The following is a 19,095-nucleotide window of genomic DNA, read 5'->3' as shown; positions in this document are numbered from 1 at the left end:
GCAGCATGTCATGTCATGTCAGCTCTTAGTTTTGACTGACAAGGGAAAAAATAGTGTTTCTGTAAATATCTAATCCAAATGTGATAGTGACTAGCTTTTTGGGTGACATGGAGATTGAGTGAGGCAGCCTTTGAAGAACTTAGTGAGTGCCTGAGGGAATGGTGGCCAAGAGTGAGAAGGGCAAGATACCCGCCGTTGGAGCTGCCATCCCTGAGCCCTCCCTGTGAGCCAGGCACTGCGATGCCTTGCAGGCATTTGATTCTCCCCCCACACCCTAAGCATTGGTGTTTCCATGCCCATCTTCCAAATGAGGGAAACCAAGGCTCAAGGACCAACTGATTGGCCAAGGCCAAAAACCTGGGAAGTCATGGAGCTGAGCTGCATGCTGATCTGGCTGACTTCAACGCCCATAGCATGTATCATGGTAGGAGCTGAAAAAGAACAAGAAAAGTTCTAAGCACATCAAAGGAGGAGACATGAATTCTCATGGGAGGAACTATGGATGTCTTCTTCTAGGAGGTAGTCTTCGCATGAAGGGCCTTGACAAATTTCAAGAGGTAGAGAGGGCAGAAAGGGGAGGGACGTGCAGGCCAGAAGAACAGCACAAACAGAATGAGTTGGCTGTGTTTGGAATAAAAGGTATAGGAGTGGGAAGGTGAAGGATGGCTGGCTGCACCAGGAGGGCCTCAGGTGTCAAACTGAGGCATTTAGATTTGTCAGTAGGTAATGAGGACCCCTAGTCAGGGCTGTACTGTCAGAAGCCCACTCCGGCAGTGGGTATAGGTGGAGGTAAAACTAGAGGTAGGGAGACCAGATAACTGGCCAGTATCGTCGACAAGGCAGGAATGTGGTGGCTGAGGGAATGAAAGATATGCAGTAGCTAGAACTGACAGGACCCAACTGGATGGGGGTATTGGGGCGGGGCTGGGCGAGGGGGTTGAAGGCTGACTCTGAGCTCTGGGCCTGGTGGTTGGTAATGCCACTCACCAAGGTAGAGAACAGAAGAGGAGCAGGCTTGGGGTGAGGCTGCCCAGAGAGAGGATGGATTCAGTCTTGGGACTCTTAGAGCAACAGACCTCCATCGGGAGGGCTTTCTCTTCCCACAGTCAGGGAAAGTGGCTTCACACTCACACGCACGTGTGTGTGTGTGCACACGCGCACATGTGTACACACACACACACGCTGCCATAGCTGGCAAAGGAGAACAGATGAGGGAGCAGGTACTGAGGTTGGCTCAGTTTGAACCCTAAAGGCTGTTCTGGAAGCCACACTGGTCCCCAGGTGGTGGTGGCCCAGGCAGGACCTGGAGAGGGGCTGGTTAATGATTAACCCCTGTGAACCCCACCGTGTAGTTGGTGTGTGTACCCCTCACAAAGGGACCTTTGGCGTGTGACCTACCACTCCATCTTTCTCTCATCCAAGAATAAAGTTTCTCGAAGATAGAGGCACAGATTTTGCCCCCAAAATTATTCTTTTCACAAAAGGGGTGGTACAGGAGAGAGCCAGGCAGATTTAGGGCCCCGCTCTCCTCTCTAGTTTTTCATGTCACTTTCATTTGAAACTGATATGTATCAGGTTACCCTGGGGATACTTAACTAATTCAGTACAGAGACATTAAGCATGTTCTGTCCCCTTTCCAGGTCTGGCTATAAAAGGTACCTCTCCTCCAGGGACATTCGGTTTGATGGGTGGGGGTGGGGGGGCTCTAAGGGGTTGCCTGTGCCACCTTTCCCTAAAAATATGTCCTTTCTCTGCTGAGAGGTGTTATTTTTAGATACCACTATTATTCTAAGTACAGATTGACAGGCCTCCCTGAGCTTGCCTGTCTCTGAGACAGGGATCTGTTACAGCTGCCTCCCTTTCCTTTCTCACAAAGAGCAAGCTGGGTAGAACCCCTTTCCCCTGAGAGATGGTTTTACTCCTTATGCCAGCCTGACCAGAGTGAACAGGCACTTTCCATCCAGCCACCATGTCCCCACTAGCAGTGGGAGGGCCCGTCGCCACTGGGAAGAAGAGGTGAGCCAGTGGTCCCGTGGCCCTTCACCCGTGGTCAGTGCCTTGGCCAGGAGAAGAGGCACAGTCACAATTTCCCGCAGGCCTTTCTTCCAGTGCTCAGAGCAGACCCCATGCCTCTTCCTCTGGAGGTCCTGTCACTGAAGAATTCTTATGCCTCTGCCTCTCCTTTCCTATGAGAATTCCTGAAACAGTGGTGGAAAGAACACTCTGCCACCCCTGGCTGCAGAGTGTTAGGCAGATTGCTATACCTTCCACCCTACTTTTCATCTTCTCTTCTGTAAAATGGGAATAATAGTACCAGCGCTCAGGGTAGTGAAGACTCAGTGAGATCACACATGTGAAAGCTCACGGGGCTGTGCTTGGCCCCAGTCGGTACCAGTAGACGGTCGTTTCTATACCCAGATCCTGCTGGATAGATTAATAACTCCTGTGAAAGGCACATGAGGTGGGGGAGACAGTGTCCTTTAGCAGGCAACCTCTCCCGGTCACTGGGCAATGTTTCAGAGTATGTATTCGCTCATTTAATAACCACCCATCGAGTACCAGGGGCCATGACTCTGTACTGAGCATTGGGGACATCAGCGTGAATCGACACAGAGCCTGTCCTCAAGAAGACCCGAAAGCCCATGCCACTTCCTTCCATCAGGCTCCTCTCGCAGGAGCCCATCTCTTCCTCCCTGTGCTCTCACCTCTCCAGGTTGATCGACATTGCCCGTAAGCTAGACAAGGCCGAGCGGGAGCCCCTGCTGATGTGCGCTCACTACTTCAAGAAGCTGGATAACCCTGGCTATGCTGCTGAGACCTACCTGAAGATTGGTGACCTGAAGTCCTTGGTTCAGCTGCATGTGGAGACCCAGCACTGGGATGAGGTGAGGGTAGAGCACACCTCGTGGGTTAGGTGGCCCCACCTGAGCTCTGGGCCACAGGGGGCTTTTTGGGGTTTAGGTAGAGAGCAGCTGCCCTCATTGTGACAATGAACACTGGCCTGACAGTCAGGAGACTTACCCTTGAATTCTGAGCCAGAGTATCTTGGAGGGCCTTTTGGTGTTAGCTTTCCATGTTTTTCCATTCATTCCTTCATTCAGAAAATCTTTATGGACTGCTGGCTCTGTGCCAGCTGTGATAGACACCAGGGATGTGAGAGTTAACATGACAGCCCCCAGTGCCTGCTGTTGGTCTGAGCTGCCTCTGAGCAGCACCCCAGGCTGACGCATCTCTGACATGGAGACACACCTCTATGACATTTAAAACCTGCTGGGTGGCATTTTGGCAGAAAATACCTTTCCAGGTGCAGGCTGCCAGAGCCATTTCAGGGCCACTTCCTCTTCCTCCTTCTTGTCTGCCCCTCCACTGACCTGGACTCCTCTGGCGTGAGGGGCAGGTGAGAAGAATTAGCCGGGCCAACAGGAGAGATGGCTGAGGTGAGGCTGTGAGGCTGGCAGAAGCAGCCAATGGGCTGCGCCCTCTGTGGCTTGACACCCACCCTCCAGCTCACTGTCTGCCTGTGCCCTGAATTGAAATTCATCCCTGAGAGTATTAGAGGCTGCACCCATGGTCCTCATCCCACCCCATCCGCCCACCATGGTCTAATTTACAGAGCCAGAGCAGGGCCTTTTCTGGGTAAGAGCTGTCTGACTCTTGTCTGCCCTCTGAGTGGCTCCATTTGGTGAGGTGACAAGGTCACTGATGAGAAAAGGTGGGACCAGGGACAGAGGCAATAATGGCTTCTCAAAATAAATTTATCAGGAGATTTCTCAAGCAGCATAAATTAGAGAATCTTAGAACCTCTTAGTCCTGGCTGTGCATCAGGCAAACTTTCTTCCTCTTGCCACATCTGTCGCCCATGACTCATTCCTGGTTCTCTTGGCCTTACAGGTGGTTCTGGAACCTAGATAAAGCAGTCACTGCGTCCCCTACAGCACCTAGTCCACAGTCATCTTTGACAGCTAATAAGTAGTGATGATGATAATGTCAATTCTGTTTCCTTAGGTGTCACCTGCAATTAAAAGAAATCTGTTTACAGCGCTATAGGAGCCCACGCAAACCCTCAAAATAAAATGTTTCCGATTCTGTGCCGCTTCTGCGGTCCAGAAACAGACTGTGTTGTTCCTGAATCCGGTCGCTTGCATATTGCTGTTAATTGCCTTTTGTTTTCAAAGAGCTGATTTGTTTTTGCGTTTCTGGGGTTGTTGGTGGGGGGAGGCACTCTCCCCCTCTGAGTCATCAGGCTGGCAAAATATGACATCTCTAATGGATTCAGCCAAGTGCCGTGTTTTCATGGGGGCTGTGGGGGCTGCTTTATTAAGAATGCATTTGCTCTTTCCTCCAGGCCTTTGCTTTGGGGGAGAAGCATCCTGAGTTTAAGGATGACATCTATGTGCCCTATGCTCAGTGGCTAGCAGAGAACGACCGTTTTGAGGAAGCCCAGAAAGGTAGGCCACACAGATTGGCACCTTGCAGAAGGGGCAGGAGAAGGCACTGCCAAGCCCCTCCTGTAGTAGGCCCCAAGATTGATGACTTTATCCTGGGGATGTGATGTGTTCATTGGTGAAAGACTGAGGAGCAGTGAAAGAAATGGGCTTTGGAGTTCGACACACCTGGGTCCCTCACTTACTAGCTTGCCTCAGTACCTTAGGCAGGTCATGTCTCCTCTCTGAGCAAAGCACTGTGCCCTCAAATGTATCTTCCCATTTAATCCTCACAACAGCCCCATGATGTAGGTACTGTTTTGTAGGTGAGAAAACTGAGGTGGGAAGAGGTAAAGAAAGGGGTTTGCCTGAAGTCCCACAGCAAGGAGGTGGCAGAGAGGGAGTTTGAGCTAGGGTGGGGCGAGGACACAGTGAGAGGACTCCCACGGTGTCTGGCACCGTCTCACTTGCCACTCTCCTCTACCACAAATAGAAACTTGGGTTCTGTTCCTGGCTCAGATAAATGGGGTGTCCTCTGCTTCTCGGCATTTCCATTGGTAAAATGGGCTGCATACCAGGTATGGCAGTATCTGAAATAGGAGTGAAAGGAAGTGTGGAGCTTTAACTGGTAATAATAATAATTTGAAAATGTGACTGCCTTCTCTGTATCAGGCACTGGCTGGGCACTTAACTACATAACCTTGGAGTCTTACCAGCAGCCCTGCAGAGACGCAGAGTCTAACGTGCCCTGCAAAGTCACAAAGCCAGAGGGTGGCAGAGCCAGAATTGGACCAGAATCTGTCTGACCCGGAACCTGATGCATCTGAGGGTTTTGCTGCCTCTTTAGGAATCTTCTAATTGAAGTTGGGTGTGTCGTATTCCATAGCATCTCATTTACATTTCTATGTAGGGAGGTGGTAACAGTTGCCACCTCTGGACACATCCCGGAACAAATGTCTCCCTGTTGGAGCTCCTCAGCTAAAAGCCCCCTCTGAAGGATGGCGCGTTCTCTACTGCTTCAGCATTTCCAGAGCACCCAGTTGCTGAAGTATGTGCATGTTTGGGCAAAACACATCAACCTACCCATCTGTCTGTATCTGCCCTTCCAAGAATCCATCGCCATAGTAACTTGGTGCTCAGACAAGAGATTGAAGATGAGAATGGAACAAAGGCCAGACCTTTTCCTTCACTAAAGCAGAGAATTTGGATCATCTGAGTTCCCACACGTGGGCAAGCGTCACAGCTAGAGGTGCTTCCCTGGCAGTGTCCAACATCCCGAGAGTCTGGCCATATAGTGGGGACTCAGGAAATTTCTGTTAAATGAGTGTAGAACGATGGAGAGATTTTTTGCTTGTTTTCACAAATGTTTGGTTGCTAGAACTGAGCCAAATTTTTCAAAGTTATCATCAAAAAGCACTTAGTTGAAGACCAACTGAGAACTTGAGTTGGGCTCAGTTCTGTGACCTAGAGTATGCCACTTTACCTCTACCTTGCAGAGCCCATTAAAAAAAGTCTTCATAAGGGGCTGGCCTGGAGGCGCAGTGGTTAAGTGCATGCAGTCTGCTTTGGCAGCCCGGGGTTCAGAGGTTCAGATCCCGGGCGCGCACCAACGCACCACATGTCAAGCTATGCTGTGGCAGCGTCCCATATAAAGTAGAGGAAGAGGACACAGATGTTAGCTCAGGGCCAATCTTCCTCAGCAAAAAAGAGGAGGATTGGCATCAGATGTTAGCTCAGGGCTGATCTTCCTCACGAAAAAAAAAAGAAAAGTGTTCATAAGCCTGTTGTGATGATCCAGGGAGGTGATCAGCAGCAAAAGTGCTTTGTAAACTACCCAGCCCGTTAAAGTGTCAGGTCCTGTTAGTGTCACCTTGGGAGTCACAAAGCTTTGCCCTGGAATGGGGCAGGGGCAGAACCTCACTGGTGACGAGCAGCAGTTCCATCCTCAGACTTTGCCTTGCAATTTGACCCCTCAAGTTTTTCCTTCTGCCGTGCCTTTCCAAAGCCCGTTGCCTTTTCCCAGCCAGAAGTGAGTATGTCTCACTGTACTGTTTTTCAGGATGTAGCCTCAGTTATTTATAGCCTTCGGTCTGAGAGGCGCATCCCAGCAACGAAGTGCTGCAGATGCTCGGACGAGTGTCCTACTTCTATAGCAGCCCCTTGCCAGCCCCGCAGAATTCCATCCCACTCTCTGAATTGCATGTGCTTTTGTGCCCCTCCAGCATTCCACAAGGCCGGGCGGCAGGGGGAAGCGGTCAGGGTGCTGGAGCAGCTCTCACACAATGCTGTGGTGGAGAACAGATTTAATGACGCTGCCTATTATTACTGGATGCTGTCCATGCTGTGCCTCAATATAGCTCAAGGTAAGTAAACATCAGCCAGGCCGCTTGTTTTCCCCAGCCCCACTCTGGCACCAAGATAAACATTGGAAGAGCTGGGACGTTTTAATTAAAGCCCTGGGCTTGTTTATTGGGTGTATTGTCCGTAACCCTGTCTTGCAGCAGCATAATCTGGTGTGTCATCTTTTTCCACTTTGCCCATAAGCTTAAAGATGGTATGAGGGCTGTCCTGGGGTTACGGTTGGGAGGTCCTGTCCTGTGGTGCTAATTCAGAACATATCTCTCCCCTGCTACCTGGGAGCCCATAACTGGACTGGGGTGAGCACTGGTTTAAAAAAATTTAATTAAAGGAAAAGATGAAAAAGAGATCACTTTACAATAACACACTCCAGATTCTCACTCATCCTAGGCAAGAAAATAGTTTCAATGTTGCTTTCTTTCACAAGACTTCCCATAATGCACTGAGGGAGTTCTGGAAGTGGAGGGAACAGGGAGATGTTCTTCACTGGACCAAGGCCAGCATGCAGAAGTGGGAAAAACACTGGAATTGGAGGCAGCCAGGTGACTTGTAACAAGTCACAATTCCTTCCTAACCTCTACATCCCTGACTGTAGTATGCGGGAAATCTTGCCTTGCTTCCTTCATAAGGCTGCTATGAGCCTCACAGAAGCCATGGTTATAGTTTGAAAACTGTCAAGCCCAGGTCTGAGGTGGCATTTTTCTGTTCTGGCCAGTGGTCCGTGCTTTTGATAAGAAAAGGCAGAAAGGGAAGAGGTTTGAGGTGAGCATAAATGAAGTTGATATCTGCCCACCCTCCCTGCCGGGCTCCTCTGGTATGTCTCTTCTTGCCACGGCTGGAGCTCCTCCAGTGGAATGACCTGGTCGGGTGTAGTGTAGGATCTGGAAGAACCTGCGAGAAATGTCCCCAGGCTTTTCCTGGCCATGTGTCTGCCCAGCTGAGACTTTACCTGTCTTAGGATGGCCCCAGCTCCTAAACAGAGCGCCTTTCCCATCACTGCACCTCTTTGCGACTCTCCCTAGTGTAGGCCCCGTGTCAGAGGAGAACTGACACTGGCAACAGTGCCATTGCCTAGCCCTTCCTTCTAGACACGGCTTGACACATCTCCTCCCTCCTTCCCTACTCCCCTCCCGCTGCACACCTCAGATCCTGCCCAGAAGGACGTGATGCTTGGCAAGTTCCACCACTTCCAGCACTTGGCTGAGCTGTACCACGGCTACCACGCCATTCACCGGTACACGGTAAGGTGGCCGGGAGATGGGTGCCTGGTGGGGCCCCGCCTACTGAGCTAGGGGCACTGGGCACATCTTAAAGAGCAGCAGATCTCTGGATGGAAAGTAAACCCACTTGGCAAGATGACCTGCTGAGAAATCCTGGTCTCCCCCTGGGAGACAAAGTTTGGAACTTTGCTTTTCCTTGATTGGCTACTTGTTTGCCATGTAGCAAGCTGTGTGCTTCTGAGTTAGCAAGCCAGAGCTACAGTGGGACTTTCTAGTTGCTTGCTTCAGGTTTAGATGACAGGCAAACTCTGGGTTAGCCAGACAAAGGGCTGTCTCTAAAACGATCAGGGGTGGACGTTCCATGGGGCCCGCTCTTCCAGGTGGGTGCAGGTCCAGCCCTAACCAAAGGCCTGAGGTCCCTCCCTGGCCCTGCCACTGACTTGCTGTGTGACCTTGAGCACCTTACTTCCTCTCTCTGGCCCTCAGTTTCCTTCTCTATACGACAAGAGAGGTGGCTTGATCTCCAGAGACCCAAGTAGTTCTTTTTAGTCACTCCCTGATTCTTTTGATTAAGCCATTTTAAATCTACCTCCTGACAATGGGGAACAGATAACAGGTCATCATCAGCTTCCTCATTTTGTGTATCCTCAATCACTCAACAAACATTGATTAAGCTCCTACTGTGTGAGCTTATCCTATGCTGATGAGCTGGGAGGATAATATCAATAACCAACCTTTTCTGAGCACTTACTACATACCAGGCAATGCAGTGAGGGCTTTATTGCATCAACTCATTTGATCTTTTCAACCACACTGTGAGATAAGTATTATCCTCCCCATTTTACAGATGAGGAGACTGAGGTGCCGGACAGAGAGATCTCACAGCTAGTAAGTAGGAGAGCCAGGACGGGAACCCAGACAGGCTGGCTCCAGAGCCTGTGCTCTCAGCCTCTGCTTCCTGCTCCCCTCCAACTTAGAGAAGGCAGACCACGGGCCTCACACCCCGACTCCACTGTTTGACCTTGGGCAAGTCATCTGCTTTCCTCTGTGCTTCACCTTCCCTCTCGATGACAGTACCCACGCGATGGGATTGTGAGGATTAAATGAGTTAATGTTGGAAGGGCACGGGGAAGAGTGCCTGGCACAGAGTGGCCCTAGATGAGTGTCAGCTATTCCTACTGCCCTGGGCCGAGGCTTCCAGTCAGCTTTCCGGCCTGCTCCACTGAGCTGAGCATTTCGCGGTTCTCTGACCAGACCCTGCTTTCCACCCTGGGCACCTCTTTCCCCCTCGTTTGTGCTGAACTCTCAGCACATTCTTTGCCTCTGGGGAAAGTCTGGCAAGAAAGACTCCTCTCGTAGCCTCTGCCTGGCCCAGCCATCAGTCCTGAATCTCGTCTGTGCCCCACAACCCAGGGCAGTGGTCTCCGGGGACCTCATCTTTCCTTACAGTCTTTCTAGGGCCCCTCAGCTCAGGTGCTCACCTGGAACAAAGCCACTCCAAAAAAAGACCCCAGACTCAACTTAGGCCCAAAAGTCAGGACCCCCGCTCAGTCTTTGTTTGCCTGAACCACTTGGGAACCCAGTTCTTTCTCCCCTCTCTCTTCATCCTTCTCTACACCTGGGGGCATGGGGTTGGGATTCTCCTCTCTGTAACCACTGAGCTCTGCTCCAGGACCTACATGTAGCTGTGAGCTCATGGCAGCTGCACACCAGCTGGGGTCCCTGGCTGTTCCTCCCAGCTGAGGCTTCTTCATCGGGCCATTCTTTCATTCAACAAATGCCTACTGTGTGACGGGCCTTGTGCTGAAGCCTTGGGACACAGTGTGAACAAGACATTGTCCCTGCACCTGAGAAGCTCATAGTCTAGTAACAAGTAGTTGCAATACAGTTCCCTCAAGGGAAAAGCTTAGAGGACTAAGAAGGCTTCCTGGAGGAGGTGACCCCTAAGCCAGGAGAAGGGAGATGAGTAAGAATGGAGCAAATGAAGAGGAGGAAGAGGAAGGGCATTCCTGGCAGAGGTCACAGCATGTGCAAAGGCCTGGCAGTGGGTGGTATTTTAGGGTTTGGCATTAGGGCCCAGCAGAGCAGCTCTGCTTCAGAGCAGACTGGAAAGGGAAGCATCAGACCTTTCCTGAGATAATGGCTTCTTTCCCAGATGAGAGGTGCTAATCCTGAAGAACCTCCCTACTCTGTTCTTTCTGGGCCCTTTCTTAGCTTCCACACCTAGTGCAATATAACTAGAAGCAGGCTTCTCCCTGGTTCTCACCCAAAAAAGGATGTAGTCTCAGGTTTTCTTGGGTTCTTGGAAGCAACAGAGGCTATAGACGTTTAAGTGAGAACTGAAGAGAATGCTGGGCTCTGAACCAAAAAAGTAGTATAAAGTGAGTCCTCGCAAATTTAGACCAATTAGGGCCTAAGTCCTGGTGGCTCAGTGATGAGTATGGCCTAGAAGACCCTTCAGGAAATGTCAGTTTATCACCATTTAAGTGCTCCAGGGGGAGGGAGAGGGGGAGCTGGCCTGCTTTCATCGTTGTCGTCTAAAGCAGACTCAGTTTGCACGCCATGTGCTAGATTCCTTCAAAACAGGGTAGCCTTAAGCTTCTATGCATCTCCACCTGATAGATGATTCCCTGTAGTCCACTGTGCTGAGCTTCTGGCAGCCTCTAGGTACAGAAGACCTCTTCATTCTCCTAATGTGCGTTGAGTGCCCCGTCTGTTAGGGCCTGTGCAGGGGCTGGGGACACGGAGGGGCAGTTGAGGAGCTCTCGTGTGCACGTTTGGTGGGCGTCAAACTGTCAGGGTGCTATTGGAGAGCGAGAAAAGGCGTGTGATTTCATGCTATGAAGAGTTGACTGCCTCTGCTTAAAGACATGCTTATGTCGTGGTCATGTCCTAAATTGCATAAAAGGTCTTCTCTTTTAGAGCTAATTGGAGACAACTTGAATTCAGGAAAATGGAATCATTATCAACCCCAGAGGCAGTGCAGCTTGAGAAAAAGACATTCTTGGGCTTTGGAATCAGAGTTAGGTTTGAATCCCGGCTCTGCTCCTTTGTGCAGAGTGACTTGGGCAAATCATCTCTCTGGGCCTCGGTTTTTGCCTCAGTACAGTGAGGATGAAAATGCATCTGCACAGGCTTGTGTTAAAGACCACAGTGACTAAAGTGCCCAGCACACAGTAGATGCTCATTAAGCACATCCACTCTTTAATTGAAGTTACTCAGAATTATTGGTGTCCGCCTTTGGCCTGGCCCAGCAGCAGCTCAGTTGAAGAATTCAGTCCTGTTTGCTTTTCTCGCTGCAGGAGGAGCCGTTCAGTTTCTGTCGTCCTGAAACCCTCTTCAACATCTCCAGGTTCCTGCTGCACAGCCTAACCAAGGACACCCCCTTGGGCATCTCTAAAGTGTATCCTTTCTCTCACCCCCACCCTCTGTCACACCCCTCTCGTCTAATGGCCCTGAGAAGTTCTTTCCAGAGCACTTTATTGGCAGAGCCTTCCCTCTTTCCAGCAGCCCTCAGGGAAGAGGGAGAGCTTGCCCTGCTGCTGCTGTTTTGCTGTAGAAGAGGCTCAGCCAGGGAGGAGGGGCCAGTGCCAAGAGAAGATTAGTTTTCAGGGCTCTCTGGGCTGGGCCCAGCAATGGGTTTCTGGGCAACACACTGTCTAAGCCCTCCGGAGCCCACAAATGAGAGTGTGACTAAAATGTAGGAAGCATCAGCCCTTTGGGCTTAGAATCTTGGGCCCTGCCCTGGTGGGGCGGCGGAGTGTTCAGCCCAGGTGGATGGAGCACCTGCTGTGCTCCCGGCAGGCAGGCTATAAAGCTGCTGTCCAGTGAGGGAGATGACAAGGGTCAGGGCCTGGTTCAGTGGGATGTGTGCTGTGTCCAAGAATGGAATGCAACCAAGGGTGGGGCCATGGTCAAGGAAGACTGAGCGGAGGAGGTGACATCTGTCGTAGGCTGAGGTAACCAGGGAAGACGGTAGAGTAGATGTTTCAGAGGAGCACCCAGCGCCTGGAAGGGCGAAGTGAGCATGGTGTGCGGGAGGAGCTGAAGCCCACCCTGGGTGGGAGCCAAGTGGGGAGGCAGTGGCCTGAAGGCCTCCCTGTGAGTTGGTCTCTCCAGTGAGGGCCACAGTGGGGGCTGTGCCTCCAGAATCTACCAGGAAATGACCAAAATCTTTAAAGTACTGAAAGTCATAAAAGTCATAATTATCTTCTGTCCTCTTCTAAATCATTGTTCTCTCAGCTCCTTCCCAGCCCAGCCCTGCCTTCTTTCCGTAAGGAAGAAGCCCCCCGAGGGAGGGCTCGGAGACGCTAATTAGTGAGAATTGGCTTCTCCAAAGAGTTCCAGGTCCATCAGTTACATTTCAGGGCAAATTCCCCCAAATCAAGCGGTGCCTTCACTGAGACCCCTGCAGAGGAGTGGCCACAGCTTCAGTGTGGGGCCTCAGCCCCTGTACCCAGCCTTTCCAGGAAGTTCTGTTCAAGTCAGCAGAGTTTGAACCCCCACTCTGAGCTTCACCCTGTGCTGTCCACTGGGGACCTGGAAATGGCTCCTGACACAGACCCTGACTTTGAGGAGTCGCAGTGGAGACACAGACAAGGAAACTCACCCCCATATAAGTGCTGGAGAGGAAGGTGCCACAGTGAGGGTGTGGGGAGCAGGAGCCTCGGGGAAAGAGCACGGGGAGGAGGCACGGGACTTGGAACTCTAACAGTGAGCCAAGCTTGCCGCAGAGAAGTGGGGAAGGGCAGGCTGGGCCTGGGCACAGCCCGCAATTGAGGTGACCTGAGGTAGAGCACAAAGGCTTGTCAGCCTCAGCATGAGGAGCTCCGAGGAGGGTAGTTTCTGCTCAGAAATTGCTGTGGCCCTTGGCGAAGTACAGGCAGAGCAGTGCTCTGCACCTGGTGGCCTCTGAGCCAGACCTGAGGGTGGCTCCCCAGGCGGTCTGGGACTGGGCTCCACCTGGCAGGGCTGAAGCAGGAGGGCCCTTGGTGCCAGGCATCCTAGGGGCTGGCTGGCAGGCTAGTGGAGGTGAGGAGAGCCATTTTGTCTGGGTCAGGGTACAAGATGAGCCATCAGCAAGCCCAGAGAACCTAAGCAAGGTTAAAATATTAATGGAAACTGCAGTCTTTATCTCTGGAAAAATCCTTGGGCCTTGATATCTGAGAAATACACTTACATCCCACAAATGAGCAAAGCACTCCCCAGGCTCCTGCCCGAGCCCTCCTGGCACCAGCACAAGCTGCATTCCAGAACGGGGGTCACTCGAGGGTAGGTAGTGCCAGCTCTTAGGCCCGGTGTGGCCTGTGTTGTCCTTAACCCTGTCATCTGCAGGAAGACGCTCTTCACTCTAGCCAAGCAAAGCAGGGCACTAGGCGCCTACAAGCTAGCCCGGCATGCCTACAACCAGCTGCAGGGCCTGTGGATCCCTGCCAGGTTCCAGAAGTCCATTGAGCTAGGCAGCCTGACCATCCGCTCCAAGCCCTTCCATGACAGTGAGGTGAGGGCGTGGCCCCCTTGGGCAGGAGGCTGCTGCTTCTCCTCTCGGATGTCTCCTGGCCCCTTCTTGCCCTGCCTGGGTTCTGTTTGAAAGATGGCTGCCATGCTCTCAGGGCTCTGTGCTCCTCTCCCCTGCTCAAACCCTGCCTGCCAATTCCTTCTGCTCTTCCCCCTCCACCTCCTCTGTCCTCCACTCAGCCTGCTGTACTCCAGCAGCAGCCCCTGGCCCCCCTGAGTCCCATAGCCCTGCCCTGCCTTGCTTCCTAGCCCTCCTGAGGCTCTGTGTCTGCTGTGGCCTAGCCCACACTGCTTCACGCCTCCATGCCCAGTGGCTCTGCCTTCACCTCCTCCGAGAAGCCCCTGCTCTAGCCCACCCTCCTTCTGGAACCAGGTTATCCTCTCCAGCAAATCCATTCACCCACGTATCTGCAGCCTGGTCTGGACCCCAGCCGTCTTTCCTGCAACCTAACCAGCTACTGTCTCTTTCACAATCCCCTCCTTCAAGCTCAGAGTAGAGACTTGGCATCAGACAGACCTGGATTCACACCTCAGCTCCACCATTTCCTAGCTATGCCTCAATCTTTCTGAGCCTCTGTTTCCCTCTCTATCAAAGAGGGACACGCAGAATAGCTTTCCCACAGGTGGCTGTGGGGATAAATGAGCCAGTGCAGGTAATGAGCCTAACACAAGACCTGGAGCATGGTAAGTGGCTGGTAAAGGTTAGCTGTGGTTATTGTCATTCTTGCCAGGAGAATGGTGCTGCTGAGCCCTGCCTGTGAAGGAGGTGTCTGGGGCAGTGGATCCCAAGAGTCGGGGCCTCCAATGTCTCTATACGTCCTTATCCTGCTTCATCACAGCATGGATCCTGGGCCCCGTGCCCCTCCCCGCCCACCTATGTGGCGGGGGACGTGTGTGAGGTCTGGCCCTCCAGCAGTGTGGTGCTTGTGTCTTTGTAGGAGCTGGTGCCCTTGTGCTACCGCTGCTCCGCCAGCAACCCACTGCTAAACAACCTGGGCAACGTTTGCATCAATTGCCGCCAGCCCTTCGTCTTCTCCGCCTCCTCCTATGGTGAGTCCCACATGTGCTGATGGGGCAGTGGATGGTGGGGCTCATGCCACTGCTTATTGGCCACATGAGTCCTCATTTGTAAATTGAGGACAATGTGACACCCACCCTGCCTCACACACAGAGTCACTCAGGGTTCCCAGAGACAGGACCCAGTGCTGCCCAGATCTGAAGCACCCACTCCTGAGAACCTGGTGTGGGGCTTTGCATAACGTAAATCCCCCAGGAATAGAGGTCGCTGGTCAGACATTGAGTCTGGGAGGCTGAGATGGGCTCCTTCCATGTTGACGAAGGGTCAGAAGCTCCTTCCCCGGAGCTGGGCAGAGGCCTCTCCTCTTCCTTGGAGAGGAGCCCATCCAGCTATTAGGGGGATGCAGGAGGACTAAAGGCCGCTAGTTCTCACTTGTGCACACACACGTGCACACATGCACACACACCTGCTTCCCCCAGACATGCGGCAGGCAAGAGAGGCAGCCCCGCTGCATCTGCTTGCTTTCAGAGAAGCCTGCTGCTGGGTGGGGAAGGAACTCTGTGATCTCACCTCCTCTCATGCTGCCTGGTGAGAGCATCCCAGCCTCCCCTGAGGCCACCAACACCCAGCCCCTCCCCTGCCCTGTGCCTTCTAGAGGTGCTGCACCTGGTTGAGTTCTACCTGGAGGAGGGGATCACTGACGAAGAAGCCGTCTCCCTCATCAACCTGGAGGCACCAAGCCACAAGGGTGAGAACAAATGGCAAGAGATCACAAGCAACAGTATCCTGGGCACTGGGATGGACCCCTGCGTGTGCCAGCCAAGCATGGGACCTGGACGCAAGGCAGGAGGCAGGAGGGCCTCGGAAGATGGCTTGGCCAGGCGGGGCAGGGGCATGGCAAGCCACTGCTGAGTGATTGGAGAGGCCCACTTGGCAGCAGGGACAGGGGCTAGAGGTGCTAGGGGCAGAGCAGTGGCCAGGGTGCAGAGGTGCAGGAGGAGACAGTGTGTGCCCACAGGCCCCGAAGTGGCACTTAGAAGAGGAGACAGTGCCTTGGCCTTCACCTGTTCTTCATTCCAGGGAGGGCCTCCCACCCACGCCTGGCTCCTAAAAGGCACTGTCCATGCTTCTGGCCACGCAGAGCTGATGAGCAGCCAACATGGCATATGATGTCTGTATTGGTGGCCCCAACTCTTCTAGTCAGGTCACCTTTATGTACAAGGGACAGAAACCATGACTCAGAGAGACTGAGCAAACAAGAGAGTGCAAAGAAGCCTAGCCGTAGATGGACGCTTAGTGGATCCACGTGCTTACTTGACGCTGGCGGGAGGCTGTCTCCTGTCCTCTTGGCTCTGCTGTCCTCTGAGTGGCTTCCTTCTTAGGCAGCACTGCCCCCTCCCCACCAGCAGTGCCAACCCTGCATCCACAGCCGTGCAACCCCTCAGAAAGGGCTGACACTCCTCCCAGCCTGTCAGCCAAAACCCCAGGGCACACCCTTGCTGGAACAGCTTGGGCCAAGGGCCACACCTCAGCTTATCCCTGTGGCTGGCACCATGTTAGCTGTCCCGGCTGAGCACAGGAGGAGGCTTCTACACGTGAGCATGCACACCCCTCACCCAGTGGCCTTAGCACGCAGCAGCTGGGTCAACAGGTTGGGTGGGCTGGGAGCCTGTGTTTCTGTAAGCTTCCAGGAGATGCCAACGCCACTGGTCTGTGGTCCACATTTTGAGGAGCAGAGGAGAGAGGAAAACCCAGGGAATTGTTTGCTGAAGAAGGGAGACAGAAACTGTGTCCGCACGCCAGCCCCCTGCCCACACACATCAGGTGCTCAGGCTGAGTCGTTACTGCTGTGTGGGGCCATGTCCCATACCTGACTCAGCACCAACAGCCTCCGTTCCCCTGAGGGCCTTCTTTGGGAGGCCCCACCTGCCCTGGCCTCACATCAGTTCCTCCACCACTGCCTGGCAGAGGGGGTGCCTCTCTGGAGTCCTTCAGCCTAGTCTGGCCAGCCTCGGGATCTGCAGGAGCTCTCATCCCCTTCTCCATGAAATAAGACCTGCAAGGCCATCTCAAGTGCCCGCAGACCACCAGTGACTGCTGAGTGTTTCTCCGGGAATTGCCGGGTTTGCTGGCACTGATTTCCAGCTGGGCCCACCCTTTCTATTCCCCCACGCCGCAGGCCCACAGGCCTCTGCTCATGTGGTGCTTCTGGACGGCAGGCCTACATGAGCCATGGCGTGGTCTGTGGGGCGTCAGGGCCCATCAGAGCCCCTTTCTCTCTTCCTTTCTCACCTGTGCACTGGGGCCTGGTCCCTCCCTCTGTGTGACCGGGACTGGCTCCTTCCTGGGCTGCATTCCCTCCACTCCTACATCTGGAAAGCTGTTCACACACCCTGTCACTCTTCCCCAGAACCATAGGAGACACACCAAGGCCCTGGACAGAGCCCCTGTGAGTCTTAACACATTGGGTGGAGGGTGGGGCCTGTTTCCTGCTGGGCCTCAGGTTCCATCCTTGACCAGACCCCTCAAGATTCCCAGACTCTGAGTCTGGACGAGACTGTGGACTCCGTGGGAGAGGATGACCCATTCACAGCAAAGCTGAGCTTGGAGGTGAGGGCGCCTCTGAGTAATGGGCTGCTGAGGCACAAGAAGCCTGTTGGGAGGGCGGTCTCAGGTCCCTTCTCCTGTGCACGCTTCTTGGCATGAGGAGGAACTTGTTCCCTGTCAGGGCCACTCGGGGAGAGGAGGTGGTGGGCTCCCTGTCACCAGAGATGGCCAGCAGGGGCTGCATGACCTGGCAGGGGAAGTCTCTGGGGGCCTCCCTGGCCACCCCCAAAGATTCTGGGATCATGACCCACATAAACGTGCCACTGTGGCTGAGTACGGGCGCTGGTGCCCCCTGCTTCCTGCTCACCCGACCTGCAGCAAGGCGGCTCGGAGTTTGTTCCTCTGGTGGTGAGCAGGTCGGTGCTGCGCTCCCTGAGCCGTCGGGACGTCCTCATCAAGCGCTGGCCCCGGCCCCTGCAGTGGCAGTACTTCCGCTCGTTCCTGCCCGATGCCCCCATCACCATGTGCCCCTCCTGCTTCCAGGTACCGTGCCCACTGACCGCAGCTCGTGCCTGCCTCCCAGAGTCTTCCCTCTGCTGCTTTTCCATTTCCCAAGTGTGCTCTTGGGGAGGCCAGGCACCTGGAAGGAGCTCAGTTGGTTCCTCCATGGCCAAGGCCAAGGCTCCGAGTTGGGAGAAGAGACATGGCTGTCCTTAGGCCCTCCTCCTCCCACTTGCATTCCGTGTGCTGTCTGGATGGACTTGCCCCTGACCCTGTGCTCTCTGCACCTGCCCTTCATCCAGGAGGGCCGGGCAAGTGTTTTGGACTTTGGACTTCATTTAGAAAAATAGAGACCACAGACCCTTCTCCCTCTCCCTCCCAGTCCTCAGACAAAGGTGTCCTGGATCTGGTGTTTGTAGCCCTGAGTCACTGCAAAGCCACCTCCCCTTGGAAGGGCAGTGGTCCCTGCCAGGCTCGGGGCTGACGAGGGCCGCGGCCATCTCTCCGCAGATGTTCCACTCGGAGGACTACGAGCAGCTGGTGCTTCAGCACACCTGTTGCCCCTACTGCCGGAGGCGCATCGACGACCCCAGCCCGTGATCAGCGCCCTCGGGACCACCCGCTCCCTCTGGGGCTGCCTGGCAGTCAGCTAGGCTATTGAAAAAAGAGAGAGTTCAACTGTCAGAATGTGTCTTCTGCCCAGATGAAGTTTCTCTTGCGGGGGCCTTGTGTAACCACGGAATTCCTATTTTTGGCATTTTGTGCCTTGTAAATAACACCAGGAGATGGAGAAGAAAATGTACATATATTTTCTAAGAAAAAAAAATCTGTTACTTTCAGAACAGCTCCGAGTTGTTCATGGCAGCCTGCTGGAGTCCACAGATCTGTCAGACCATTAACATGTACACTCTGCGAACAGATTGCCTCAATAATTACAAATAAAAGGGCTACTTATTTTCATCAGTGTCTGCATTTTAGCAAATCTTCATATTGTCTGCAACTTAATTTCCTTATGCAAAAGTGCACCTGTTTCTAATTTAATCCGAGAAGAACATTACATTTGCGTGCTCTTAAAATGTAATCTAATCTAAATGGCAATATGGGAATGAGTAGGGGGACGGGTGTGTATTTATTTATTTATTTTGGTTTAACGGGGCTCTGTCTTGATAAGAAAATAAGATACCTGGCTCCAAAGAAGATGGCAAAGAGGACCCCTTTCGGGAGGGTCTGGAGCCCACCCACCTCCACGTTCCCCCGGCCCCACCGAGGCCCCAGCCCCACCTGAAGCTTTCCCCTGGGCATCAACAGTGTCCGATTCAGCAGCTCGAGGGCCTGGATGGGTGGCAGATGGGAAAGGGGGGAGGGAGAGCTGACATTTATGGGGGACCTTTCCTGTGCCAGCCACATTTCGTGTGTTGTCTCAGTTCTCAGACCAGCCCTGTGATGGAAGGGTTATGATTTCCATTCCACAGCTATGGGGGCGGGCGGAGGTGCTGGAGCCCAGGGAGCT

General features: G+C 53.3%; 1 protein-coding gene across 10 annotated transcripts in view; it reads left to right on the top strand.

The window, feature by feature from the left end:
- The window catches only part of IFT122 (intraflagellar transport 122), a 75,983-nt gene extending 57,438 nt beyond the window's left edge, over window positions 1-18,545 (top strand). For 4 of the 10 annotated variants that reach the window (XM_004442422.3, XM_004442421.3, XM_087431564.1 and 1 more), the window contains 11 exons: window positions 2,714-2,885; window positions 4,346-4,448; window positions 6,647-6,787; window positions 7,929-8,023; window positions 11,305-11,405; window positions 13,337-13,502; window positions 14,458-14,569; window positions 15,193-15,318; window positions 17,068-17,147; window positions 17,463-17,627; window positions 18,096-18,545. In XM_004442422.3, the coding sequence (XP_004442479.1) occupies window positions 2,714-2,885; window positions 4,346-4,448; window positions 6,647-6,787; window positions 7,929-8,023; window positions 11,305-11,405; window positions 13,337-13,502; window positions 14,458-14,569; window positions 15,193-15,318; window positions 17,068-17,147; window positions 17,463-17,627; window positions 18,096-18,185 (1,351 nt within the window). In that variant the 3' untranslated portion in view covers window positions 18,186-18,545. Of the gene's footprint in view, window positions 1-2,713; window positions 2,886-4,345; window positions 4,449-6,646; window positions 6,788-7,928; window positions 8,024-11,304; window positions 11,406-13,336; window positions 13,503-14,457; window positions 14,570-15,192; window positions 15,319-17,067; window positions 17,148-17,462 lie in introns of all 10 variants that reach the window. The other 6 variants (XM_087431566.1, XM_087431563.1, XM_087431562.1 and 3 more) reach the window with 3 other exon arrangements.
- Window positions 18,546-19,095: the final 550 nt, after the last annotated feature.

The sequence above is a fragment of the Ceratotherium simum genome, chromosome 5 (genome assembly GCF_057802395.1).
Source record: "Ceratotherium simum simum isolate JZ-2026a chromosome 5, ASM5780239v1, whole genome shotgun sequence".
NCBI classification, from domain to species: Eukaryota; Metazoa; Chordata; class Mammalia; order Perissodactyla; family Rhinocerotidae; genus Ceratotherium; species Ceratotherium simum.
Note: the sequence above shows the minus strand (reverse complement) of the source record. Positions and strands in the feature narration are given on the sequence as shown.